This window comes from Centroberyx affinis, unplaced genomic scaffold (genome assembly GCF_046629955.1).
Source record: "Centroberyx affinis isolate AG114_WGS23_722 - 3 ecotype Tasmania unplaced genomic scaffold, CSIRO-AGI_Caff_v1 ptg000076l_1, whole genome shotgun sequence".
NCBI lineage: Eukaryota > Metazoa > Chordata > Actinopteri > Beryciformes > Berycidae > Centroberyx > Centroberyx affinis.
The window spans coordinates 303855-328623 of record NW_027278785.1 but is presented as its reverse complement, the minus strand read 5'-3'; the positions used below and the strand labels follow the sequence as shown (position 1 = coordinate 328623).

General features: G+C 45.8%; 1 protein-coding gene across 1 annotated transcript; it reads right to left on the bottom strand.

Moving 5' to 3' along the window:
* Positions 1 to 1422: 1422 nt before the first annotated feature.
* On the bottom strand, positions 1423 to 18639 carry LOC139645555 (SH2B adapter protein 2). The gene is made up of 9 exons (XM_071521305.1): positions 18494 to 18639; positions 10534 to 11470; positions 7706 to 7807; positions 7311 to 7402; positions 6787 to 6887; positions 6511 to 6672; positions 6204 to 6403; positions 4938 to 5112; positions 1423 to 4114 (listed from the first exon to the last, which is right to left on the bottom strand). The coding sequence occupies exons 2-9, from the start codon at positions 11437 to 11439 to the stop codon at positions 3768 to 3770; spliced, it is 2085 nt and encodes a 694-aa protein (XP_071377406.1). The 5' UTR covers positions 11440 to 11470; positions 18494 to 18639; the 3' UTR covers positions 1423 to 3767.
* Between the last annotated feature and the right edge of the window lie 6130 nt (positions 18640 to 24769).

Below are 24769 nucleotides of genomic sequence, written 5' to 3'. Positions count from 1 at the left end.
TCCGTATTAGAAAAGATTCAGTGTGGGCCCAGCAATATATTTACAGTTAGTAGTTCCAATAGAGGTAACTCATCCAAACCAAATTGTCTTCTTATATCCTCTTTACAGCTATAATTGCAAAGACAACTCCAGTGAGGTATTTTTTGGGTGTTGTCTATCCATCACACACCAACAAATGTAAAAACTGTAAAAAAGGACTGCAAAAACTTAAGCCACTCATGCTGAAGAACGCACAATTCCTCCACATTTCCTTATACACTGGCTCTGTAATGTAAAAATTGAAGTGTCGAATTGCTGTGTTATTAGGAAATGGATACACATAATATATGGCACATTATGATTAATGATTTCATGCCAATAAAGTGTAAAAATGTGTTAATATTTTGTGTAAGAAAATCCGCATCTGAGCAAATATAATAAAACCTTTTGATTCATACTTCTTTATCTTAAGTTAGATTTTCTTATCAATGTGTTGACCATGCTAAATATCTAGTTTGTTTTACAGCCCTACTGTCATCTTTGATTTTATTTTTTCAGTTACAAATGTTTACCTCTAGAGGGCTTCTGAATCCATCAAATACACAAATGCAGAAAGCCATCGTTTTTATTGGCCTGCTGATCCAGTCTGCGACAGGGAATTTAGTCACTGAGTCAGTTTAAACTGTGTAGGAGACAGACTGAGGTTTTTGAAGTAGGTTAAACTGTTACGGAGGATAATACTATTGCTGAAATTCAGCTGGACCAGAGATCCATTGTCTTGTATGTGTATTTGTGTATGTGTGTGTTTGTGTGTCTAATTTTTCCAGTTTCCCTTGAAAATGCTATATGCTAGAAACATCATCATGAAGCTTGGTAAACATAATATTTAATGATGCTTTAATCAGTTTTTAAATTGACCAGTACCAACAAGCTACAGAGACTTAAAATGAAGATCTCTGAATCTGGTTGATTAAATGTCACATGAATTCAGAATATTGACTCAGGGCCATATTGATCAATATGATGTCTGGCTGTGATTGATTAACTTGGGCAGGGTCTAACACTGAATTGTTTATGACTCAAAGTGTGTTTGCATTATAACTAGGAAACTTGGTATCTACATTAGGGCCTGTGTTTGTAACATATTGCATTTCATTTCATGTAAATCCAACCAAAGGAAGCCAAGAAATGGCACCAAACGTTTAGCCAGTCAGTTATGCTAATTCATAGATGGATGAATAGAGGAGTGACTGTTACAATCTCCACAGAAAGATTTCTCTATCACTGTACATGTTGTTATTGTCAGATTGTTTTCAACACTAAAGCGCTTGTCCTTTCACAGCCTTCAATCTCTTAACATGCCCATTTAATTCTGAATCCCAGCATCTGTATTAATTTCATTACACTGCATAAGTGATTTATATGAATGAAAAATCTCGGAAGGTTTGGATTAGTTTGTTCACATTTTATTCACAGAAATATAAAGTAGTATGTCAAGTACATCACTTTGTACAAAATTGCACAGACTCTTCAAAACTCAGCCAGACAACAGAAAATCAGCTTTAAGAAGTGTTAAGAAAATAAAAGGAAACATGGGTAATCTGTGATATGTGAGACGGGCTCTTGTTTATGGACGGGATCCACTGAGGATGTTTCATCAAGAAGAATCAATCAATTGTACATAAATAGGACTTGATAGGAAAATGTAATTTACAACGGCTGAGGAATAAATACGTTTCAAAAATAGGATTCAAATTGGCACATGAACTGCTTACTCCACTCCTCCATTAGTCCCGCCAGACTGACAATTTAAATTTCCCCTTCGAAACTAAATGGCCACGCTTGGAAAGACAGAAGCACCTCCTTGATATGTTTATTCCAACTGAACAAATGTGTTGTATACGTTTGGAAAATGATATAGCTGCTTGCTTTCTGTACACTATGGCCAAATCTGCTTTTATCTTATGTATATATACACTATACTTATGGATTTTATGTGTGTCAAAGGTGTTTTTGAGGTTATTTTTTACTGGTGTTTTGCATTCTGATGAAAGTCTGGGGCTATAATTCCTAAAATAAAAGAAATATTTTATAGTAGTGTGGCAATGAGTTTTTCCACTTTTCTAGGAATCGTAAATAGACAACAACTTTAATCACAATACTTAATAAACATAAAGTAAATCACCAATGTCAAATCTTTCCACATCTTTCCTTTCAAGCATGGCCATCTAGTACCAATTATGTTACTGCCTGTACCGCTCCAGTCCACGCCCACGAGTTCATCTGTAGGCCGCACACACAGTACGCAACACTGCCACCTGTTCTCTAAAAAAACACAGAACGAGTCCCCGTCTCAAGTCCCAAGTCCCTCCGATAAATGCTGGATTTGGTATATTAATATTATCAAGGCATTACTTCAAAGTGAACTTCTCTACCGACAGGGTATCTATTCTACAGGTTATTGATATGAACTTTAATACAGAACCAGCACCAGACGGAGGGACCTCGACAGCCAAGTTTCAGAAACACTACTGTAGCACACCAATCATTGAAAAATATTTGGATTCTTACACACCACCACACACCCATAGAAATAATCCAGTGTGACAGAAGAATGGGAACCACGCTGCCATACTGATATAGCTTGAACTTGCTGTTTTGTTTATTTTCCATATCAATTTGTTTTTATTGATTTGTTACACACTGTATGACTGACTCATGTTTACTTTGTTCCCATTAACAAAACTGTGTGATGAACGAAACCATTTGAATATGCAGAGATTTGCATGTTCAGTGTGTATTAAGCAGAAACCAACAGTCAATGAATCACCTGCATTTTATTTTTGGGGGTGTTATGATTACGCTGGATGCCAACATCTTCCTCGACTCCCTCCCCATCATCATCATCATCATCATCATCATTATGGACAGTACTTTTCCTGTCGCTATGGACAACAGTCTGTTCAAGTCCAAGGTAACTGTCAGGCACTCAGACCTTTAGGCTGTACACGTTAAGAAAAATATCTCCAAGCTAACACTAACACACCCATGATCACTGTACTGATGTTGGCGCTGAGCAGGACTTGGTAGGAAAACCCCGTAGGGACAGTGAGGATATCCGGGACAGACTCAAAGCAGCTTAACAAACATTAAGGGGATGCTCTCGGGGGCTCCGAGGAGCTCAGAGGGGAGGGACTGTTTCTTCGGGGTCATTTCAACTCTTGACCCTTCAGCAGGGCGGTGACACAGGCTCTGCTCCCAGGGAATTGTGGGTAGGGGGGTGGACAGGAAGCGGGTCTGACGAGGTGAATCAAAGCCATATGACTCGACTGGACGACTTCCCGTCATGCTCTCCGCCTACGTCCGTCTCCCACCGCATTTCTACATCTATCCCTCATCTCTCCGCTCCATCTCGCCCCTCTGCCTCGCTCCCTGCAGCTCTCTGCTTCTCCATTCGCTCACACACACCAGATTATGTCGCCCATTTCCTCATATCCTCGACAGCTGAGGTTGAACTCGGCCACAGAGCCTCAGGGATTGCCGGAGTGGACACACTGCAGAGGGACCGAGATCAATTTAGCATGACCTCACCTCCTCCTCATATCGGAGAAACAGGAAATTGCCTCAGAATAAAAACGAACAAACAAACAATCAAAACAATGGGTGATCCAGTGATTTGGACCGTTTCCATCAGCAGCGGAGCTTCCCATGTCACTTCTAAGCCTCAAATCCCTAACTTTCTGCATCTCAACCAATCAGAACCCCTGACTGGGCCTCGACTGGGCCTTTTAGTAGAAAGAGTACTGGTTCTCCACAGCTCGGGTTCTGCGAGTCCCGTCGGTGTCGTGGTAGTCCTCAGACGCTCCACTAGAGGCCTCCAGCAGGCGCTCAGAGCTGTTGCTCCGGCTCTGTAACCCTCCTCCTCCTCCTCCTCCTCCTCCTCCTCCAGTGCCTGTGTCGCTGCGGGAGAGGGAAGGAAGGGCAGTGGGTGAGGAGGAGGTGCTGGAGGAAAGCGGGGCATCAGGAGGGGGCCCAGCAGGCGGTGCGATCCCAGGGAGGTGGAGGGCTGGCTGGGCTGAGTCAGTCCGGCAGCCTGCATCCCTGGGTGGGGTGAGAACTGGAGGCACGGTCACATCTGTAACAGATCGAGCGAGAGTTTTGCGGGAAGAAGAAAGAGAAACACAGACACTGAACAAAAACTATTATTATAGGATACAAAATAATAACACGGGATAAGATAGAATAAATAGAGTTTATCTGTGTTCTTGATCATCATTCATGGGTTTGAGCTGGTAGTTAAAGGCTCCTTCATAGAGCAGCATGTAAACACAGGCAGTGTGGGCCTCCTTTATTATCCTTTCTCTTGGTGGGCAATAACACCAACAACACTGGTGCCAAAGACACGCCTGACCAGTGTATCAATAAAGCCATTTACACCCTGAATCAAATCCTCACTCTGTGCGAGTGTGTGCATGTGTGAGTGCATGTGTGGGTGTGCATGTGTGTGTGCATGTGTGTGTAGGCCCGGAGCCTGGGGGAAAACAGAGGGCCTCTTTGTGACCACCAGGGCGGGTTGGGGCCAGAGTCTAGGCCTGCATGCAAAACTCCTGTGGTATAATCGCCCCCTCACTCTCCTGTACAGGAGGGCATTCATCCCATGCCAGCAGAGCGGAGGGCAGGAGCAGTGTTACTAAGGAGGAAGGGGAGGGGGGGCAGGTTCAGCGAGTTTTGGCACTGCTTCTTCCCACTAAGGACAAACCTCTGCAATCCATCAACACATCCAACTTTCTAGTCGCCCTCTAATATCCTCCAATGACCTAAGGAGGCGAGTGTCAAGCTCTGAAACACTTAATGGCCTTTTGAGACCAGCCACTGTGTCACCAGTCACTCTGTCACTGTGTCATATGAATGATGTGTGTGAGCACTTGCGAGTATGTGTGTGTGTGTGTGCTGCGTACCTGCGGCGGGGCATCGCTGCACCTGTACGTAGGAGCGTAACGTGATGTCAGCGGAGCCTCCGGACTCGAGGGGGATGGGGTGGGCGTGGAAGTGCCTCAGCATGTCCGACACGGTGTGGAACCACAGGTGGTGAACGTGGCACTGCCCGTTCTCGTTCACCGACAGACGCAAATGCTGAGGAGGGAGAAGAAGGGGAGAGAGAGGGAGAGAGGAATAAGGAAGGAGAAATGAAGGGTAAGAGAAGGTAGGGAGTGAAATAGACAAGGCAGGAAAAAAAGAGAATGTGAGATACAGTGAACGTCTGCAGGACACCGATCGAGACAGAGGTCAGGACATGCAGTGCATTATCTGAGAGGTGTCTGGCACTACAGAATGCCAAGGCTGACACCAGAGGAGGAGGCAGCAGCTGACACCTCCTCAGCGCTGCAGGCCGGCAGGATGTGATGTGCGGGGATCATGTTACACAAGGGGACACAAAATGTGACATTACTGCATCTCTTCCTGGGTGTGCTGCAGCCTGGCCCCAACAACTCAGTCTGCTGTCAGCTATATATGCAGTAGCCGGAGCCCCAGAGACCATAAGAACAAGCCTGAGTGATTCTTATACTCCCACAGAGCAGTTGGTACTAGAGATGAATCTATACAGATACAACACATTAACATATACAGTAAGCGTAGATTTGGGGGGAGACAGGAGGAGAAATTCCCCTGAATACTAGGAGAATGATGAATTGTCATCCCCAATTATTTCTGCCTCAAGTGCCTGTACTGCATTTTGAAGCATATTTTGATTGGTTTTGTTCATAAGAAAATAGAGCCTTTCCCCTAGTTGTTTGAAATTGTTTTAATGCACGCCTTTGAGGGATTTCAACAACAACTTCGACTGACATGTTTCATATTTTGATTTATATTTGCCCTTTAGGTCAGAGGTTCACAATGACCAATAATTCTCCTCACTCTCTCTCTCATACTGTACCTGTAAATTTGCATCTTTTGTTTCAATCTTTCTTGGGAAAAAATCTTCTTGGGAAAAATTTAGGCGATTAGTATCACTCCTAGTATGTCAGTGTCATTTGCTGCTCAGCATTTTGATCCGTTGTTCCCCCCAAAGTTGAAGTGTGGTACACCCTTGCATTAACATCACTGACTAACAACTCTGACTTTGCCATTTATGGGAGTTAACTTACAGAGGTGTGTAAGACCCAATCATACAAGATAACGGTGCTACTAAACTGTTTGGTTCACATTCTCCTTCCCCTTCTCACCTTGGCTTTTCCCTGGAAGTTGAAGGTGAGGACGTACTCGCCCGGCCGCGTCTCACTCTGTCGGATCACGAAGAGCCCGTGGCTCCTTGCCCCGCCTGCCAGCACCAGCTGAGCCGCACGCACGCGGGACAGTGTGCCGTGAAACCACGGGTATCCTGCCAGGCTGGCGTCGCCATCTGAGTCTTTCACTCCTTCACCCCCTGCGCACAGTCACACACAAATCAACAACCCTCACTAGTCCTTTTTCTGTCTGTCTCAGTATTCATCTGATGTGTATTCAGTGTGGAAAAAGCAGTGCGTGTGTTACCTGCGGCAGGGTTGGAGCCCTGGGCCTCTGGGGACTGGAGGAAGCGCTCTAGGGGCATGTGGGACGGGTGCTGAGTGAAGGGGGGTTCCCTGCAACGGACTGAGGGGGCGCTGTAGTGCTCTGCCGCTGTGGGGCAGGACCTCTCAGGAGCACGATAGATACCTGAACACAAGCATTATAAAATATATGAATTTGGATCAAAACAACTGAGTGTTGTGTAATGTGTGTGGGCTGGCATATATAGGCAGTAGAAACCCAAAAAGATCTGCTGCTCACCCTCAGACAGCAGCTCACAGCTGCAGGAGGCCACCATGGAGCAATCTTTGGAGGACTGGCCATGAGGACACGACGCCAGCTCGATGTCATCACCGCTGTCACTGTGCGCAAGCAGACAGGTCAGCTGGACCGCAAAAATGTATACAAGAGTATGCACACACACACACACACACACACACGTGCCAACAAACACTACCACATGTCTAACACACAAGTCAACACACGTCCACATCCCACAAACATGGACACAAATAATCTTTCTGTTTATGTCCTGAGCTGCACTGACAAACTTCCACTAACCTGGGAAAGTCTGAAGTGGAGTGTGTGTGTGTGTGCGTGTGTGTGTGTGTGTGTGCCCATGTTTGTGCTAGAGCAACCTGTCAAAAACTCCACTAATTGGATGATTAATGACTGTGTGTGTTATCCCCCCCCCCCTTCCGTTCACCCGCTCCCCACTCTCCATCCCTCCATCCCTCTCTTCTCGACATCTTCAGCCAACAGCAAATATTTATCTGGTGGTTTACCCGGGGTCTATGCAGTCCTGGATGTCAGCAACCCAGGAGTTTTTCTGCAGCGAGTCGATGGTTTCCAGGATGTACTCACCCCCGTTCTCCACCTGCGGAGGCAGCCAAAGACCCCGATCACACACTGAGCTCTGTTCGAGGGACCACATCAGGACACAGAACAGGGCAAACCCAAAGCTAGTCCATGTCAACTCAGCCATGGCATAAGATAGCTAGAGCAGTTATTTTCCAGGAACCTGTTTTTTTCATAACATCGTCTTGTATAGCCAAACCCTTAGTTTTCAGTCTTATTATTAAATTAGTCATGTAAAATACTTTTGTGTGGGGATTTATTGTTGCATGAAGCATTAATCTCTGAAACGGAGGGTGTTGTTGTTATATGGTGTGGCTCCTACCTTGAGAACAAAGGTGTTGTCTTTGTCTGGCATCTCCAGTGGCATGGTGGTCCTCACCTCCACGATGGCTGACAAAGGGATGCTCACCTTGGGCTTTGATGACTGGAACAACAAATAGGGGTTTGTATTTTAGTCTGAGTTAGTGGGGCAGCTTTAAGAGTGTTGAACTCCACCCTCTGCATCCTGAAATAAAACAATTCCCCCCAAACCTTCCATTCATATATGACAAATATCAACAAGGGGAAGAGGGAAATTATTCCACAACTCAGTTTTTATATACAGCCCCTCATCGATTATTCCTACTGAATGAACGTAACAAACATGAAAAGGGAAGAGTTTAGAGGAGGGTGAACTCACACACAGCCTGGCCTCGGTTTACCCTCTGCAGAGAGTTGGGTTCAGATGGTAATCTTAACAGATCCAACGAGCATGAGCGTGTTTGAGGCGGTGTGCTGTGTGTGTGTGTGTATTTGTATGTGTGTTGAGAGAGAGAGAGAGAGACAGAGAGAGAGACCTGGAGAGAGACTGACTGATGGTCTGGCAGAGGCTTATCAGCTGATCTGTCTGAAGTAACACTGTTCTCATCTTGATCTGCCTGTACAGTTGGCGGCCCTCCACACCCTGCAAACAACTCCCTTCTCAGGATCAGATGTCAAAACCACTTCCTGCATTAAAGAGACCATTTCCTGTGCCTCTATCATGGACATCGAAACTTATTCTCAGTGTGCACTGTTTGTTAAGACCAGTGTTAACCAGTGAACATGTCTGTATCTGCTCCAATAGATAGCTCATACAGTCTTGCAAAATAGGTTGGCGGTCAATGTTAATTACAAGCACAAACAGTATGGGTTTAAAGGAAAATTCCACCTTCAGATTCTCACTATTATATATCATCAATCTGTGATATTCAATGTGTTCAAGGAGTTATTTTGTGATGAAGTGCTGTAATTTACTTTTTTGTTGTTCCCCCTTTCCTCAACCTGCCTCGTCTTCTTCTACCTCAGTGATTTCCCAAAGTTCCCAGAATGCATTTTGTCAACCCTGAGAATATGATGTTGCATTAAGTGTGTGTAGGGGGAGAGACTAATAGCAGTAGTGATAGCAATAGCAAGAGCGAGTTTTTCCAGTTGACAAAAAGCAAGAGTCGCGCCCCTTACTCAAAACACAACATGTCTTGTTGCTGCATTGCATTCTGGTCTATTGAAGCTTCTGTCAATGGAAGAATTGGTATCTCTGCCTCTTCTATGATGGATTTCTCCCTGTGTGATTGTTGAACGCTGGTGCAAATTGGTGAGTCTAGAAAGAAAACGCTTTGATTTTGAGGGACTGACACCAAAACCTGATATTTACCACTGATGTTTTAGACAGCTGAAAATTGTTTTGCCATTAAACTCCATTGTAGCTGTGCTACAAATTATGTCACACTGTTATAACTGGCCAACATTTGGCCAGTTATTCACTGGAATAAGAAACATACAAAACCAAACAACAAAATGCAATGTACATTACCAATAGTTTTTTTATAACAATGTCAAAGTCTTTTAAGATGGATTTTTCCTTTACTGTTTCTATGATGTTGTTACAATAGAATGTTATTGCTACTGTTACTATGCAGTTATTGCATGTTATTTCTACGTGTGTGTGTGTGTGTGTGTGTGTATTTGAGTGAAACAGCGAGCTGGTCGTCCCAGGGCCTGCTGCTGTGTCATAATGCAGGGAGTGTGTGTGCTGCAGTGTGCCGTCTCTGCCACAGAGAGCAGCAGGCAGATTGATGGGCCTGACAGGGACGGAGCCAAAGCCAGTCAGCCAGGAGCAGGCAGAAGTGAGATTTTATGACTCAGTCTATCTTTCAGACACTGTTGACTCTGCACTGTTATGATTTGTAAGAGCTGAATAGGATGGCAGTGATAAAGCAACTTCGAGAGAGAGTCTGTAGGGCAGGCCGGCCTAGATGCATGTGCATGTGTATGTTTTATAAATGTGTCATCTATCATGTCTTTCCTTGTTTCAGTGCAGTCCATGGGTAATAATCATTTTCTCACGCCTGGACATAAATAGAACTTAAATATAGATGAAAGTGCTGACCATAATTTTATATTTCGCCCTTGTGATTCTTACTAATTGTGGGATATTCTGAGTGACTCAGATGATTTCAGTTCCTCTGATAGTGACCACTATTTTGTCACCACCCTAACCCATTTTGCAGAAGATAGGAAAATTTGCATCGTGATCAATCAATATCTATTTCTGTAAACGAAAAAGAAACTACGCAATGTATAACCCTCATAGAAATCAATGTAATCCCTTCTCTCTCTCCCTCCCTCTCTCTATCTCTCTCTCACTCTCTCCGTCGCTGTCTCGCTCTTTTCCGCTATATCAGCTCCTCCCCCTCCCTGTCCTGCTTCCCACCTGTCCTTCCCCCTCTCCCCGGCCTCGTCCCCTCATCCCCACCACCCATGATCAAAGGACAGTGGCAGATTTACACACACTCAGCTGCACAGCCTCATAGCCATCTTAAGGTCAGGGGCAATGATCTGGAAATCCCATATAGACAAATGTGGTGTGTATGTGCGTACGTGTGTGCGCACGAGTGTGTGTGTGCGTGTGTGTGTGTGTGTGCATGTGTGTGTGTGTATGTGTTTGGACTTAAGTCTGTGTGACTTGGGTTCAGAGAGGTTGGGTTATAAGGTTCAAATTTATGAAATAGTCCCTCTATGCCTTTAGCTTAGTCCAGTTTACAGTCTGGAATCCATACTCTTCTGCCTAACCGTCCGCTATATGTGTGTGTGTGTGTGTGTGTGTGTGTGTGTGTGTGTGTGTGTCCGTACCTTGGGTGGCACATAGAACTCCAGCAGGAACCTCTCCCCTCCTTCCTCCCTCTTGGTCTTCCTGAGCAGCAGGCGGCACTTCTGCCACTGTGCGGCGCCCATACAGTTTGTGTCGTCAGCCACCATGTACCTGAGCGCCCCCTCCCTCTGGATCTCCAGCAGCTCAGCCTTGTGGCCCTGCGAGCCCCGGGGAAGGCGCAGCTTTTGGGACCACTTCTCTCCCCCCGCCTCCCCTCCTCCTCCTCCTCCCCCATTAGTCTTCCTGGCTCCTGGAGGAGCGTCGGGTTCGGGGGAGGCCCGTCGGTGCCAGATCTCCTTCACCCCGTCCACCACGCACAGACTCATGTTCCTCAGGGAGAAGCCCTTCTTGAAGCGAGCCTTGGGGTGACTTACCGACACGTCCTCCGAGCTGCGGGACTGGCCCAGAGCGGACACCTTGTGGGACGGCTGGGGGCCTCTGGAGGAGGCGGTGCCGCTGCCTCCTCCCTCTATCCCTCCTCCTCCGCTGTCCATGCTGTCCAGGGATTCGCTGGAGGCCCCGGCGTCCTTGCGTCTCTGGTAGAGGTCGTGGCCGTAGGACAGCGGGCAGCCCTGGATGCCCAGGAAAGGAACAATGCTGTACTTGGGTGGTGCGTTGGAGCCGTCTTCCCCCGGCGAGGACGCCTGGTTCTGGGCCTGGGTCAGCGCTGCCGAGAAACACTCCAGGAAGTGCTGGGCGAAGTGCTGTGAGAAGCTGGCATCGGCGCCGGGCGAATCGTAGCACGGGTTCTCTGACAGGAAGCGCTGGAACTTGTGGGCGAAGTCGGCAGCGGAGGCGCGAGCGTGGAGCTCGCAGAACTCTCGCCAGTCAGGCAGTGGGCACGAGGAGGAGAGCTCCGGACTACCGGGCACCACCGCTCCGTTCATCACTGGGCCATGCCAACCCACCTGGGAGAGGCTGGGGGGGGGAGAACACAGCGTTACTATGGATGGAATCAATGGAAAGGTCAAAAATGGAGAGACAAATTATGGCAGTATGTGTCTATGTAATTGGCTTTGGACCAGACATACGCCGGTTGTGGAACAGCCGGCCTGTGTGACGGTGCAAGGAATAAAGGATGTGTGAATGAAGCAGAATGCTGAGCGGGGCTGTGTTTGTCATTATATTAAAGTCTCAATGAAATTAAGAATGACTATATATTTTATATCAAAATCCCACCAGCTGCCTTGCCCCTTCTATCATATAAAACCTGCACATCTTAACATCTTTCAAAGTGACACAGTACAGCGGTGCATTTTTTAGTTTTCACCCCCAAAAACCCTGTTTCCTTTCCCCAACACACCGTGTTTGAGTCCCACTGGCTGGAATTTATTCAGTTTGAAGAATCCTGAATTTGTGACAGCTCAAGATTATGAGCAGGGTTGGCATGTCGTGAAGGCTTGAAAACCATTTACCAACAGAGTCAATATGAAGAGGGATCAAAAGGAAATCACCCAGAAAGTTAAGTCTCCAACAATTGCGAGCATTTACCAAATGATGCTTTCTGACAAGCCCTCGGATTATCTGAATTATCTTGAAATATGTTCTGTCAGAGCAGGTTAACAGCAATTTGGAATTAACAGGGAGCGATCGTGCAGCCGCTCTCTTTGTTAGTCTCCCGTCTATCTCACTGTTGTTCTTCTGAATAATGAGTTTTTTTTTTTTTAACCCGTGAACAAAGACCACAGTTGCTCTCCTCCTCTCACGCAGACCCACTCATCCTTCCATTCCTCTGTTCCCCAGTGTGCGTATGACTCAGTCCTCAGTGCCGCCTCCCTCTCCAGGCCGCATCAGGGCCAAGCGGTGCCAAACCGCATCACATCACTGATAAAACTCTCTACGGTCTGCGGTGTGGGTCTAACACACGGCACGACCAGAACCACACCACATCCAGCAACATCCAAAGGGCCGTTTTCATCCCGTCAGCACCTCGCTGAGTAATACAGTTGCAGATTAGCATCGGTTGAGAGTGCTGCACAATCAAACACATGTTGGTTTGATTACTGGTTTCTGTGGGGCCCAAACAATCACACAGATAAAAGGATATCTTCTCAGCAGGCAGGCCGGGTGACATAAGCATGGAGATGGCCAACACTCGAGCTCCCCAAGCTGTGAAAGCTTATTCTCAGAGCTGCTGGGCTTCTCTTGGCAGTTCAGTCACAATATGCGCTCATTGTTTTCTTTTGAAATGCTCCTGAATTCGCACTTGCAAACCAATCCACACACACACACACACACACACAAGTCTACACTGCATAGTTCCCTGGAATGTCTCATGCAAGCAAGCTTTATTGTCACTTTCAAAAGCATCAGTGTGGGTTGTCTTTTCATAAAGGATTAGCGCAAAACTCTCCGGTCCCTCTTAGAATTAAGTCTGACATAGACATTCAAGTACAAGCCAATCTTTCTCTCTTTTTCTCTCTCTTTCCCTCTCTCTCTCCCTCCCGGTGTTAGAGAACCAACAGATCTGCAACAAACAAGATGCCAGATGAGAGAGAGGGGGTACGATAAGGAGGAGTACACAGAAGTCCCAGCTCTTTGAAGAACCATCTCTTAGCTCATCTCAGGATGGAAGGAAACCCTGCTATGCTGCTGAGATAAAAAAAAATCCAGTCGCAAAGAATTTCAGAGGAATGTTGTGATGGATAGAGGGACTGGTGAGGAGAAGAAAGGGTGGGATGAGAGAATAATAAAGGAAGTCTTCAGTGGGAATAAAGGCGAACAAAATATCTCCCTTATCTGCCTGGATGTCCCACTCAGGATACTGAACAGGAATCCAAAGTCTCTATAGTGCAGTTATTTTAGCAGCGTCCCAAATCATACTCCTTTACATGGTGTGCAGCAGGGGGTGGCAGGGTCTCCAGTTGGGCTGTTTTGATTGGATACATGACATTTCTGAGATTCTCGCTCTGCTTGGGTTGGCCGAACAGTGTAGGAACGTGAATGAGCAACATTGTGTTGTTGTTTTCTCCCACATTCCCCCCCCCCCCCCCCCCCCCCCCCCCCCCCCCCCCCCCCCCATGCAGGCTGAATCACGACCGAAGGTCCTGAGATGGGAGCTCTTTCATAACCTGTCGCCAGAAGACAGAAATACATCTTGACGCGTTTCGACAACTCGCAGCTGAGAAAGCCGGCCTAAGAGGTTTGATTTGTGACTGACAGGGTTTCTTATCCACAAACTGATGACACACTCCCACTGAGATAGAGAGAGAAACAGACCTACATAGACCAGTAGAAATATGCTTACATAAACCCAAGGTCTTAACATTGTTGGATGCACAGCGTGTTTGATGTATGGAGAGAAGATAATATACCTGTTCACTCTGAGGTGCTGTCGTCTTCATTCATAAACCATCCAGCCATCCAAACATCCATCCACTCATTCATTCTTCATGTCATGCGAGATTTGTTATCAAGCTAAACTGGCAATCACTAAGTGTTGTAATAATTAGCCTGTTTCCCCTGTGAGAGTGTGCTGGCTGTGAGGCAGTCAATACCCATTCAGCTATTTAAAAACCTGCACTGGGCCAACTTTCCACTCATTCAGCAGAAAAACAACAACACACAATGAGGTGCATTTCTCAAACCTCTGCCCTTCCGCAAAGATGAGGATGTGCCTTTCTCAAGGATACTGAACTGACTGTACACCGCACCCACACCCACACACACACACACAGACACACACGCAAGCAAGCACACTCACCGAGTCAGCTTGAAACTCAAGCCGTGAGACGCTGGAGGAAGTGGACAGCATTAGGGTTTTCTGAGGCTCAGTACACTGTAGCCAACTAGGTACTGCAAAGCACACAGAGGTAGAAAGCAAGGTGCCGAAAAGGATTGGCAGAGACAGCGCAGCAGTGATATAAGAAGAGAAAACAAGACTGGTGTGTGGGGAAACGAATGAAAGAGCGAGCTTGTGAAAGCAACGAGGAAAGAGTGAGGAGGGGGATTGCGATACAGTACGGAATAGAGAGGGGTCATGTTTTTGCTCCATGGGCCAGCTGCTAAAACAATCAGTGTGTGTGTGTGTGTGTGTGTGTGTGTGTGTGTGTGTGTGTGTGTGTGTGTGGAGGTGGGAGAGACAAGGGGAGCATAAAGGAGGGGAGACACACTCCAGAACTAGAGGCACCCTGTCGATTCACAAATCCCCACGGCTCCACGCCTCCTTACACACACACACCGAACTATGGACCAGGAGAAAAACACTGGGGGGAACATTTTCACCTCCATCCAGCAGGCCTTGTTCCCCTCTTTCCCTTCCTCCCTCTCTCTTCCCTATCTGTTGTAAAATCTACCACTACTGTGCCCCCCCACCCCCTCCTCCTCCTCCTCCTCCTCCTTCTTTCCCCTGGGGAGCGGGGCTGATATCTCTGTCAGATGGTTGGGAGTTCTGTCTGTAACAGTAAACTGACCGGGGAGGAGAGGAAAGAGACGTTGCCGTGTGTAGGGAGAAGCTATCTACTGCAGCCTGCAAAACACATTGTACAAGATCCATTCACCCCATGTCCTTCGCACAGCACCCATAGGACTGAACTGTGCAAAGCCAGGCATTACATATGCTTGATTAATACCGCGGCGTTGTGGGTAGTGATATGGCGCTACTGAGAAAATGATACTGTAGCCCCAACCACAACGGATAGACAAGGGTTGGTTGTCCAAAGCTGGATATACACATACATTAATATATCTCATGCACTCGTTGAGATAAGCATTGCACGTGTAGTTTAACATGTAGATTCCAGTATCCACATGCACATACACACACATTGGCTGTGAGGAGTTCCATGGCAGCAGCATATACCCTCTCTGATTGGCTGATGAGGATGATTGGTGATGTTGTGCTCCCACCCCAGGGAGTTTGGGCCCAGCCATGCTTTCTAAGATTAGCCTGCTCCAGTCATGTGTACAGCACACAGCTAGCACACTCCGTACAGTACAGCGCTGTACGTACACATATTTTAAAGGCTTTATTTGAATCCATTAATTATATTATATTATATAAGATTCAGATATTGCTGCGCCAAAATGTGGATTGAAGACGTTTAAGGACGCAAAAAGCATCGTCTCCACCACACAGGCCGGCTATCTATTACAGCAGAAGATAGTTAAACCTCTACTGCGTTAATGGTGGCAATTACAACAGGTGCATTGTTATAGGCGTGTGTGTCTGTTCCCGTGTACACACACACACATACACAATGATTTTAACACATTGTTCATGCATGTCCAAGTATTACTGTAAAGCATGTACAATAAGATAATTACATAGATAGGATCAGGGCAGCAAGGAAAACCCAATTACTAACAAACATTCAACTTAAATTTAAGAGTGTTTGCAGACCTAGATTAGATTATACAGATGCAGATATCAGCATGATGTTTGTTTCGGTGACTCTGGGGACACACTGAAGGAGGCGCAGGGACAGAGACAAAGACAGATGTTGACAGAGGGGAGAAGTCACACTGACTAAGACTGACTCACCTGAAGAAGTCAAGAGCCAGTTTATCACAGTAGGCATCCAAGTGTGTGAAGAAGAAGAAAGAAAAGAAGAAAGAAGAAGAAGAAAGAAAGCAAAAAAGCAAGAAAGAAAACAAAAAAGAAAACAAGAAAGAAAGAATGAAACAAAGGAACCTAGCTTTAACACAGAAGAAAAGGAAAGGATGATGGAAGCGGAAAGGAAAAGAAGCGGCAGCTCAGAAGTGGGGAGGAGATGTAGACAGACGATAAGAATCCCAGGAGGGAGCGATGGGTGGAGGAGGAGGAGGTGGAGGAGTGGGATGAGGGAAGGGGGGATTAGACATAGTAGCAGGAGAAAGAGCAGAGGCAGGGGTCGGCAATAATAACCCCCCCCCCCCCCCCCCCCCTCACCTGCTTCTGGATCCATCCTCATCAGAGAGGCCTCTCACTGACCTTTGACCTGGCCACTGATAACCCCATCTCTCCCTGACAGCTGAATGCTGTCTGGAGCCGTTTTTATCAGTCACAAGCAATGACAGAATGGAGACCAATAGACCCGTTTCTACTTTGAAGGGTACTGGAGTAGAGATGATGAGCACAGGCAGACGGCATGAAAGGTACACAGGCGGCCAGGAGGAGACTGAGAACAGATCCAGCCACTGATACACCCAGCTACATAAGGCCTCTGTATCTGTGTGTGTGTGTGTGTGTGTGTGTGTGTGTGTGTGTGTGTGTGTGTGTGAGGACATAGACAGATGCAATCCGTGATAGGAAGTCAGACATGATGAAAAGAGAGAGAATTGGCATTCCTGACTACCACATCACCAAACCATAAGTACACACACACACACACACACACACACACCCACACACAGACATACACACACAGACTTAGATGCAGGCACACCTGAGCAGCGCTGATAAGTGCCCACCTGTGTGCCTATGGGTTTTCCAAGCCACTTCTAATGATGTGAGTAGCAGGGACTCATCACACAGATATTAAACACACTAATTAGCGTGTCCTCTACAGGCAGGCGCAGGCTCTCAGGCAAGCGGTGACAATGTAAATATTGAGCGAGCTTAGGCATCCATATGGCTGCCAGTGATAAAGGATGGAGCGCGTGGGAGATGCACATTCCCGCCACTGACTTCCATTTCCTGTCTCTCACCCACTGGGTCTAACTAATTTCACAGATGACCATGGGCCACGATGTGAGATGGAGAGGAGGCTTAAACACGGAGGACAGAAGTGGATGGCATGGAAGATTCAGGACCTATTTCAGCATACGCATTACTGAAATAGATGGGTTTTTAATTCAGTCGGATACAAAAATATAGCCTCATATTTGACACCTATCAGTAAAACACTGGGTGGTCTGGCATCTCTTGGTACTTATCATATATAGCGCACAGCTATGTTCTGAATAACCCCTCGTAAAATAACTACAATAATCCTATAATACATTTTAGAGGGCTAATATTACAGCAAAACTATACGTACATATAGGAATATTACAGGAATATTATAGTCATACCATAAGGAGGACAATACAATAAAAAAACCCTCCGATATTGGTCCCTAAAAACTCTCTATTGAATGTCACAGACACACTTCAAGGAATATTATCAGAATATTACAGTGATTTTCGTCAGGAGAGCCGGCCTATAAACAGCAGGCCTATAAACTCATAGCCTATTAAAACAGCAGGACTATTATCTGTTAAATGACTGTATCATGTTATAATAAGACACATGAGAGAAAAGTCAATAGCAGGGCTACAGCGGGTCTGCTGCAGGCCCAGAAAGCCTAAAGCCAGCGGCAGGATCGTGGTACAGGTTGCGTACTGGACTTCATGAATGGGAAACAGCAGCAGCCTCCTGCTGAATGGTTGAGACAGACAGAGAGAGAGAGCGGATCCGGAGAATAAAATGAATGGGAGCCCGCAGACTCACGGGTCGGCACTGAATCTGGATCATCCCCGTGTAAACATCAAGGCCCCTGATCCGTCCTGTGACTCGCTGTTATGACTGACCAGTCTTTACTCCCTCAAGGCTATTAAATGGATTATCGGAAAAGCCCCTTCTTACCGCGACCCCCAATCCATGAAGCCTCTCAGGGCGCATCCAAACACTCTGCCGCCCCTCTGTTCAAAATGACCTGCTATTAATCTGATTTTACTTGTAACAGTCAAAGCCAATTCTCAATTATGTTTCAGAACCGAGGCTGCGGGATGAATCGGGTTTAACACCAAAACACACAAGCTTTCCTTCAGCACCTGGAGGCTGTTGTTGCCCTCACTAAATCACGATGCTGAGGATGCTCGCCCTTTCCCTTCATATTAATAACAGGCCGACGGGACTGAGAGCATGAAACAGGTCTCTAAAATGTCGACTTGGATTGTGAACAGCTTTCATAAACGTCAGGATGGTGTAGACGCGCTAAATAAGAAATAAAACGCAGCAGCAGCAGCAGCAGCGCTCACCTCAATACAGGATTGGTTGCATGACGCTGATGTCGGTGAGGCAAACCCGGCTGTGCTGTTGATGTTTTCTGTTCAAGACCGAGAATCAAACATTATTCCCTCCGACTCTAATGGTTTCTTGTTATATTCGCTGGCAGCCTGGCAGCGCTCTCTCCATCTCCCTGCTCGACGCACTGTGCTGCACCGTTGGCTGTGTGACTCCACGGACCAGTGGCAAGCCAGCCACAATTAAATAAAAAAAACTACTTCCGTTTATAACTTTCAAAATAAAAGCCTTATTGATGACCACTAAGTAGGGAGGAATCTGTAAATTGAAGTACAATCGTAAATGAAAATACAATGGGGGGTTTTTCTTGCAAAAAATCCTTTTCACAGCAAATATTCATAATATATATATACTGTACATACATACCTATTGTATATATCTATTCATGTTGGCCACATCAGTGGCGGAGCAAGGGTTTCATCTCAGGTGGAGCGAAAATACTCAAGGGGCCTCACAAAAATTATTTATTATTATATTTTACAATAGGGATAATAATGTCAAAAGCAGCGGTATTATAAATGCAATGAAATAGCAACTATTTAAAAGAGCCTACACATATAGTTATGTGTGGGCCTATGTGTGATTATGGAGGCCTATAACATATCACTTTTGTCCTGTGAAAACCTCGCAACTCATATAATCAACTTTCAAATCCCATTGGATATATCTAAGTTTGAGTTACAAAAGCTACAAAAAAAGACTGTATTTATCTCTTACTGACAGCTTAGCTGACATTTTAGAGATATAACGTTTTCATCTGACAGCGATAACATACAAGACAGTTTGGAAGGATGGATAGCATACTCTGGCACAACTGTTGTTCCTAAAGACAAAAGGGACTCAGGAGCTCCGGTACCCAAGGTCCAGTCAGCCAGAATAAATAAAATGCCCTGTGTTTCACTCCATATATTATAATGGTTCCACTGAGTATTTTGAAATTATTTCTGGCACCCCGCACTCCCTAATACTTAGTACTTAGTCTCCCCTCATTTTAAGGCTTTTATTTTGAAGGATAAATCAGGTGTTATTCTGTCTATCTCTGGCTAACTTGACCGCAGCTTCCATCATTCGGGGTATGTGTGCATGTGAGCAGTGAATGTGTGTGACAGTGTGCTTGTGCGAGTGACTGAGTGAGAGAGAGAGAGAGTGTGTGTGTGTGTGTGTGTGTGTGTCACTGATCTATTTAACAGCCACCGACGATTGGCCTTAAAGGAGCCACAGCCTTACTGTTGCCAAACTTGCCACTCTCACAAGTAGAGGCCCTGTGTGTGTGTGTGTGTGTGTGGGTGTGTTTGTGTGTGTTAGTGAATGAATGAGTGAGTGACAGAAAAAGAGAGAAATGACCCACACACACACACACGCCGAGCACGAGCAGTGACTCATACCGGTGGGCCTACATACATTCAAGTGGATGCGGCAGCTGGTCACTACACACACAGCAACATTATTGACTGACTGCTGAATGAACCAGCCAGACTCTTCCTCGTGTGTTCGCACTATAATTGTTCTTTCAGACCTTCCTCTGAAAATTGCTCACTGGGGGCTTCTGGGAGGAGGAGTCCAACCAGCTGGACCAGGAAAAACTCACACACACACACACACACGCTTATCTTGATTCAAAAGTCTATACGCTCTTCTCCATGCTCTGTGTATTGTCAGAGTTGATGAGCTTAGATCAGTGACCTCTGACCTTTGTGTTGTGAGAGGGTAGATAAGCTAGGCCACAACTCTTGATGTTTTTGAGTAGAGACAGAAAGAATAGTCAAAACCCAGAAATGCGTTATTGATTCCTGATGTAACAATCTGATGAAGAGGTGACTGAAACCATGGAGTCATAAAAATAAATCAGACTTATTGCTCCCAACACTGCTACTCTGAAGCCATTTACAGCAACAGACAGTAACTGTAATGGGTTTTTCTTCCGGTTCTTTATTGATAATATTCAGTGCTTATTGTCTGGTCTGTTTGTATGGCGGTGCCAAGGTCACACACAGCAGCAGACCAGGGAAAGACAGTCAAGACTTGGTAAAGTCATATGCGAACATCAAGAGCTTGACTGAACTGACCTAAAAAAAAAGCAGACAAGATGGAAACTGAAATTTCCCACCGTCCATGAAATTCAGGTTCTCCCATCCAGAAGCAGGTTCAGATGCTCACAGACCATCAGGAACAGACCATCATCCATCACTCAGCTGAACGGACTGAATGGACAGCTGATCATGTCATGAACCTTTTAAAAGCACATTATGACAGTTATGACATATGCAGTTTAGCTGTGATGCTGCAAATATTATAACTGTTTTTTTATGTTAAACAATAAATTGCCTCACTGGGGATATTCAAATGTTCTAATCTAATCTAACCAATGATAAGGCACACAACAGAGTCGCATTCCTACCAACAGCACTGTCATTTACCCTGCATGTTACTATCCAGGAATGTGCCCAAAGAGCTTAGACTGACACCATTACGTATGTCTTGTTTATCGTGGCCAAACAAGATTTGCCATGTGGCTCGATGATGTTTACCGTTTGGCGAGTGCTACAAAGACTCTAGCGTGGCACACCTTTACTACTAATCCTCTCTGAGAGGATTGGCTTCGCTCGTTCATGCAGGGGCTAAGGACTAAATATACTGGTCAGAGTGAGGACAGGTGTTAGTGGGAAGGGACAAGCTGATCTAGAAACCAGAACACTTCCTCTCATTACCTGTCCTCTGCCAAACCGGCCGCTGCAGGGTTGCTTCGGCGTGGTGCTGCCAGACAGTGAGCTCACTTTCCAAATCCTTTCCTCATTAGGCAGCTCAACTAATAGCCAGTCCAAGATGTGAGTAAATAATGATGGCAGCAGCGGCCAAATGGTTGAACAAAAGCTTGTGACTGGAAGTTTGCCAGTTTGATGCCCCTGTTGAAGTGGATCTGCACTACAACTACTAGAAGAATGTGCTCCTTGTTGACTTGCTTGGTTAAAGAAGAGTTTAAGGATGCAATCTGGAATTTATTTGACCCTCTACATTTTGGGAATATTCACATGAGAGTTTGACCTCTACATGAAAAATACACTTTTGGAACAAATCATAACTCAGAATACAGTTTTCTTTTCCTAGGGTGTTGTGTTTGTAATAATTAGACATGTTAACAAACCTTTCATAGCCTCAAAATACATATAAAATATATGTTTAACTGTCAGTTTTTCTTTATATATTTCTGAGTGGGGAAAATAGAGCTAGAAGTGAGGTAACAATCTTTCAATTTTCTACAAATATATAATACCGCAGTTACAGATTAGGGCCGTAAAACAATAATAATGGTCAAGTCATTTTGGAAGAAGCGGCTCCATCATTGTTTCTATTATCAGTGATGATTATGATGCTGATGACGACAGAAACCTTTGGGCTCATTACTCTCTATTCAAACCTGGAAGAGAGCTGGGGCTGGTTAATGAAACAAAAGAGACTGCTGGGCGAGGTCTCTCTCTCTCGCTCCCTCTCTCTCTCCCCCTCTCTCTTCAGAGACCTCCGCTTCATATTGATCCTCACACACTTCCTGCCGGAAGGATGAATCGACGGGAGCCTCGAGGGGGCAGGGGGGCCGCCTCAGCCTCCTGCTCATCCTCCGACCCCACACTGTCTCACCCACACCACTTCTGTTGTCTCCCCTCCCCTCCCCTCCCCTCCCCTCCGTGTCTAACTCCCTCCTCCCAGCCAGCAGCTCATCCCGCTCTTCATTCTTCCTCCCATCTCGCCTCGAAGGTCATTGTTTCCAGTCGTGTAAAGAAACTTTTTAATTTCTTCCTCTTTGCAGGCACACAGTACAGTTCGATGGCTGAGCACGAAGCCATAACGTAACATTGCACACCAACAATGCGGCCTCCACGGTGGGCGTCATCGATCGGGAGTTCAAATATTTATATTTAGACTTCAGAGGGGTGAGACAGGAGGGTGGGTGGGTGGGGGGCTGGAAGAGAAAAGGAAAACAGAGATGCTTTTGAGAGATGCTTTTGAGTTGATTTCCTGTGAAAGCATCTAAAGTGGTGGATGGAGATTGGCCTCCTGGGGCTGTTTGAGGATCAATGTGTCAGCAGGCCTTAATAAGCGCTGGCCCTCACTGTCTCCTGATGAGGGCCTGCAGGACACACTTCTGGCCTTTGAAACAGCTGCCGTACTCAACATGGCACAGATCCCACACCTCTGCCTCTCATACCGAAGAAATCTGTCAATGTATACACGTGTGCATCAGGGACAATTCATGAATGAACTGATCAATTCCAATTCAACTGAGGAATTGGTTGTTTTTTTGTTCTTTCTTACCACATATCTGAGATTACATGTAGTATATATTATCTATACTGAGTATCAACAACAACAAAGTGCTGAAAATGCTGAGAACTGATCCTGCATAACATGTAATTGTAATACATATATTATGATTGAATGTATTTGATTTCTTTAACTGGAATTTAATGGAATTCAATTCTGTTTCCTTAGAGCTGGGTGAAATTCCAATTCCAACTCCAGCAATTGAATTGGAGTTTACCATGCATTCTCAATTCATTTCATGAATGGCCCCAACCCTGGTGTGTGTGCATTGCAGTGGGAAGCATTGGAAGGCATGGTGACTTGTCTACCAGAGAAAGAAAAGAAGAAGAAAAAGGGAGAAGCAAAAGATATGATAGATATTGGGAATAGAGCGAAACTCCTACATTGCCCCTGAGGGATTTGAATGATGCATAGTTAACTGATCAAAAATCAATACACTTTGAACACTTCACTTTAAAGAGTGCAGGAGGAAATAATTCTCTCTTTCTCACACACACACACACACACACAATTTGTGCCTTGGTTGTGTATGTGTTAAGGCACTGACTAGTTTCCACAAGGCAGCTCCAGTTCTATCTCAACATACTGACAGATGCGTCAGTCTGTCAGCTGAGTCATCCCCACTTTCACTCACAACTGCTTCAGTGAGGTGACAGGAAATAGCAGGGTGGTCAGATGACCTGCCAGCAAGTGTTGTTGTTGTGTTTGTGTGTGTGTGTGTTTTCTGTGTCACCCTGTACCTGAGGTTGCATCTCCCACTGAGCTGGCAGGAGATGGTGCGTGATGCGTGTGATGATGTCATTTGAGCTCCTCTGGAGCTCGGCCCAAGATAGCACAGTAAACCACACTATAAACGACACTGTAAACAACACAAGGAAACAAACAACAGGAAGGAGAGGCTGCAGGAATCTGTCTTGTGCTGCAAAGACATTGCCAATATACTTTATTCTGCATTAGGGCACATAGCAGCCAAATAAGGATTCAAATTGAAATGATAAAAAAAACATTTAGGCTATAATATGCCCACAAGACACCACACAAATTTAATGAGATTGGGAACAACATTAAGGAAGAAAAAGCACAATGTTAATCTGGTTAGAATGGAATCAGCCTAATCTGTGAATAATATATCTTGAATATGTTAAACATGGTTTTGTCTGGTAATGACCGTACATTCACATCTTTTGTCTGTGAATGAACATGATCCAAATCCACAGTCACTTCCCATCACCTTCCCTAGGAGAGCTGGGCGGGGGGTGAGGAGAGGAGAGGGGAGGTGAGGGGTTGGTCTCCCGCTCTCCGCGAGGGGGTCCAGCAGGGCTGGGTGGCTCTTGGGCAGAGGAGACGGGTGCCGCTCTCTGGATGTGGATTGGCTGAGCCGGGAACACGTGGACGAGTGATTCAGCCAGACGATGTCAGAGCGAATCAGAGCGCAGGGGAGCATTCAGCATGGAGCCACCTGACAGAGGAGGCCTGTTTCCATAGCAACACCCATGGGGGTGGAGGGGTGAGGACAGGGGGGGGAGGGGGGCAGTGGGCAAAACCGACTACATGCAGAGACAGAGGAGAGGGAAAGAGAGAAAGAAAGAGTTAGGGAGAGAGAGAGAGAGTTTCAAAAGGGGATTAGGAGTGGCAGAAATGTTACTGAATGATTTATCCAAAATAAAATGAATGATGAACCCCCCAATCCCCTCCCCCACCCAATTCCCTCAGCAATCCTCCCCTCAAACACACACACACCCACACAGTCTTTCTATCCATGCAACAGTCTTTAGCCGTTTATGGTCTGAGGTGCTTAGCGACACAAAAGAGAAAAATCTTGAATGGTGTGTTAGTTCAATGAATGCAGTGAATGAGATTTTCACAGCCACCGAGAAATGAATGAAGAGGATGCTTCTGAATGGGAAGGATGT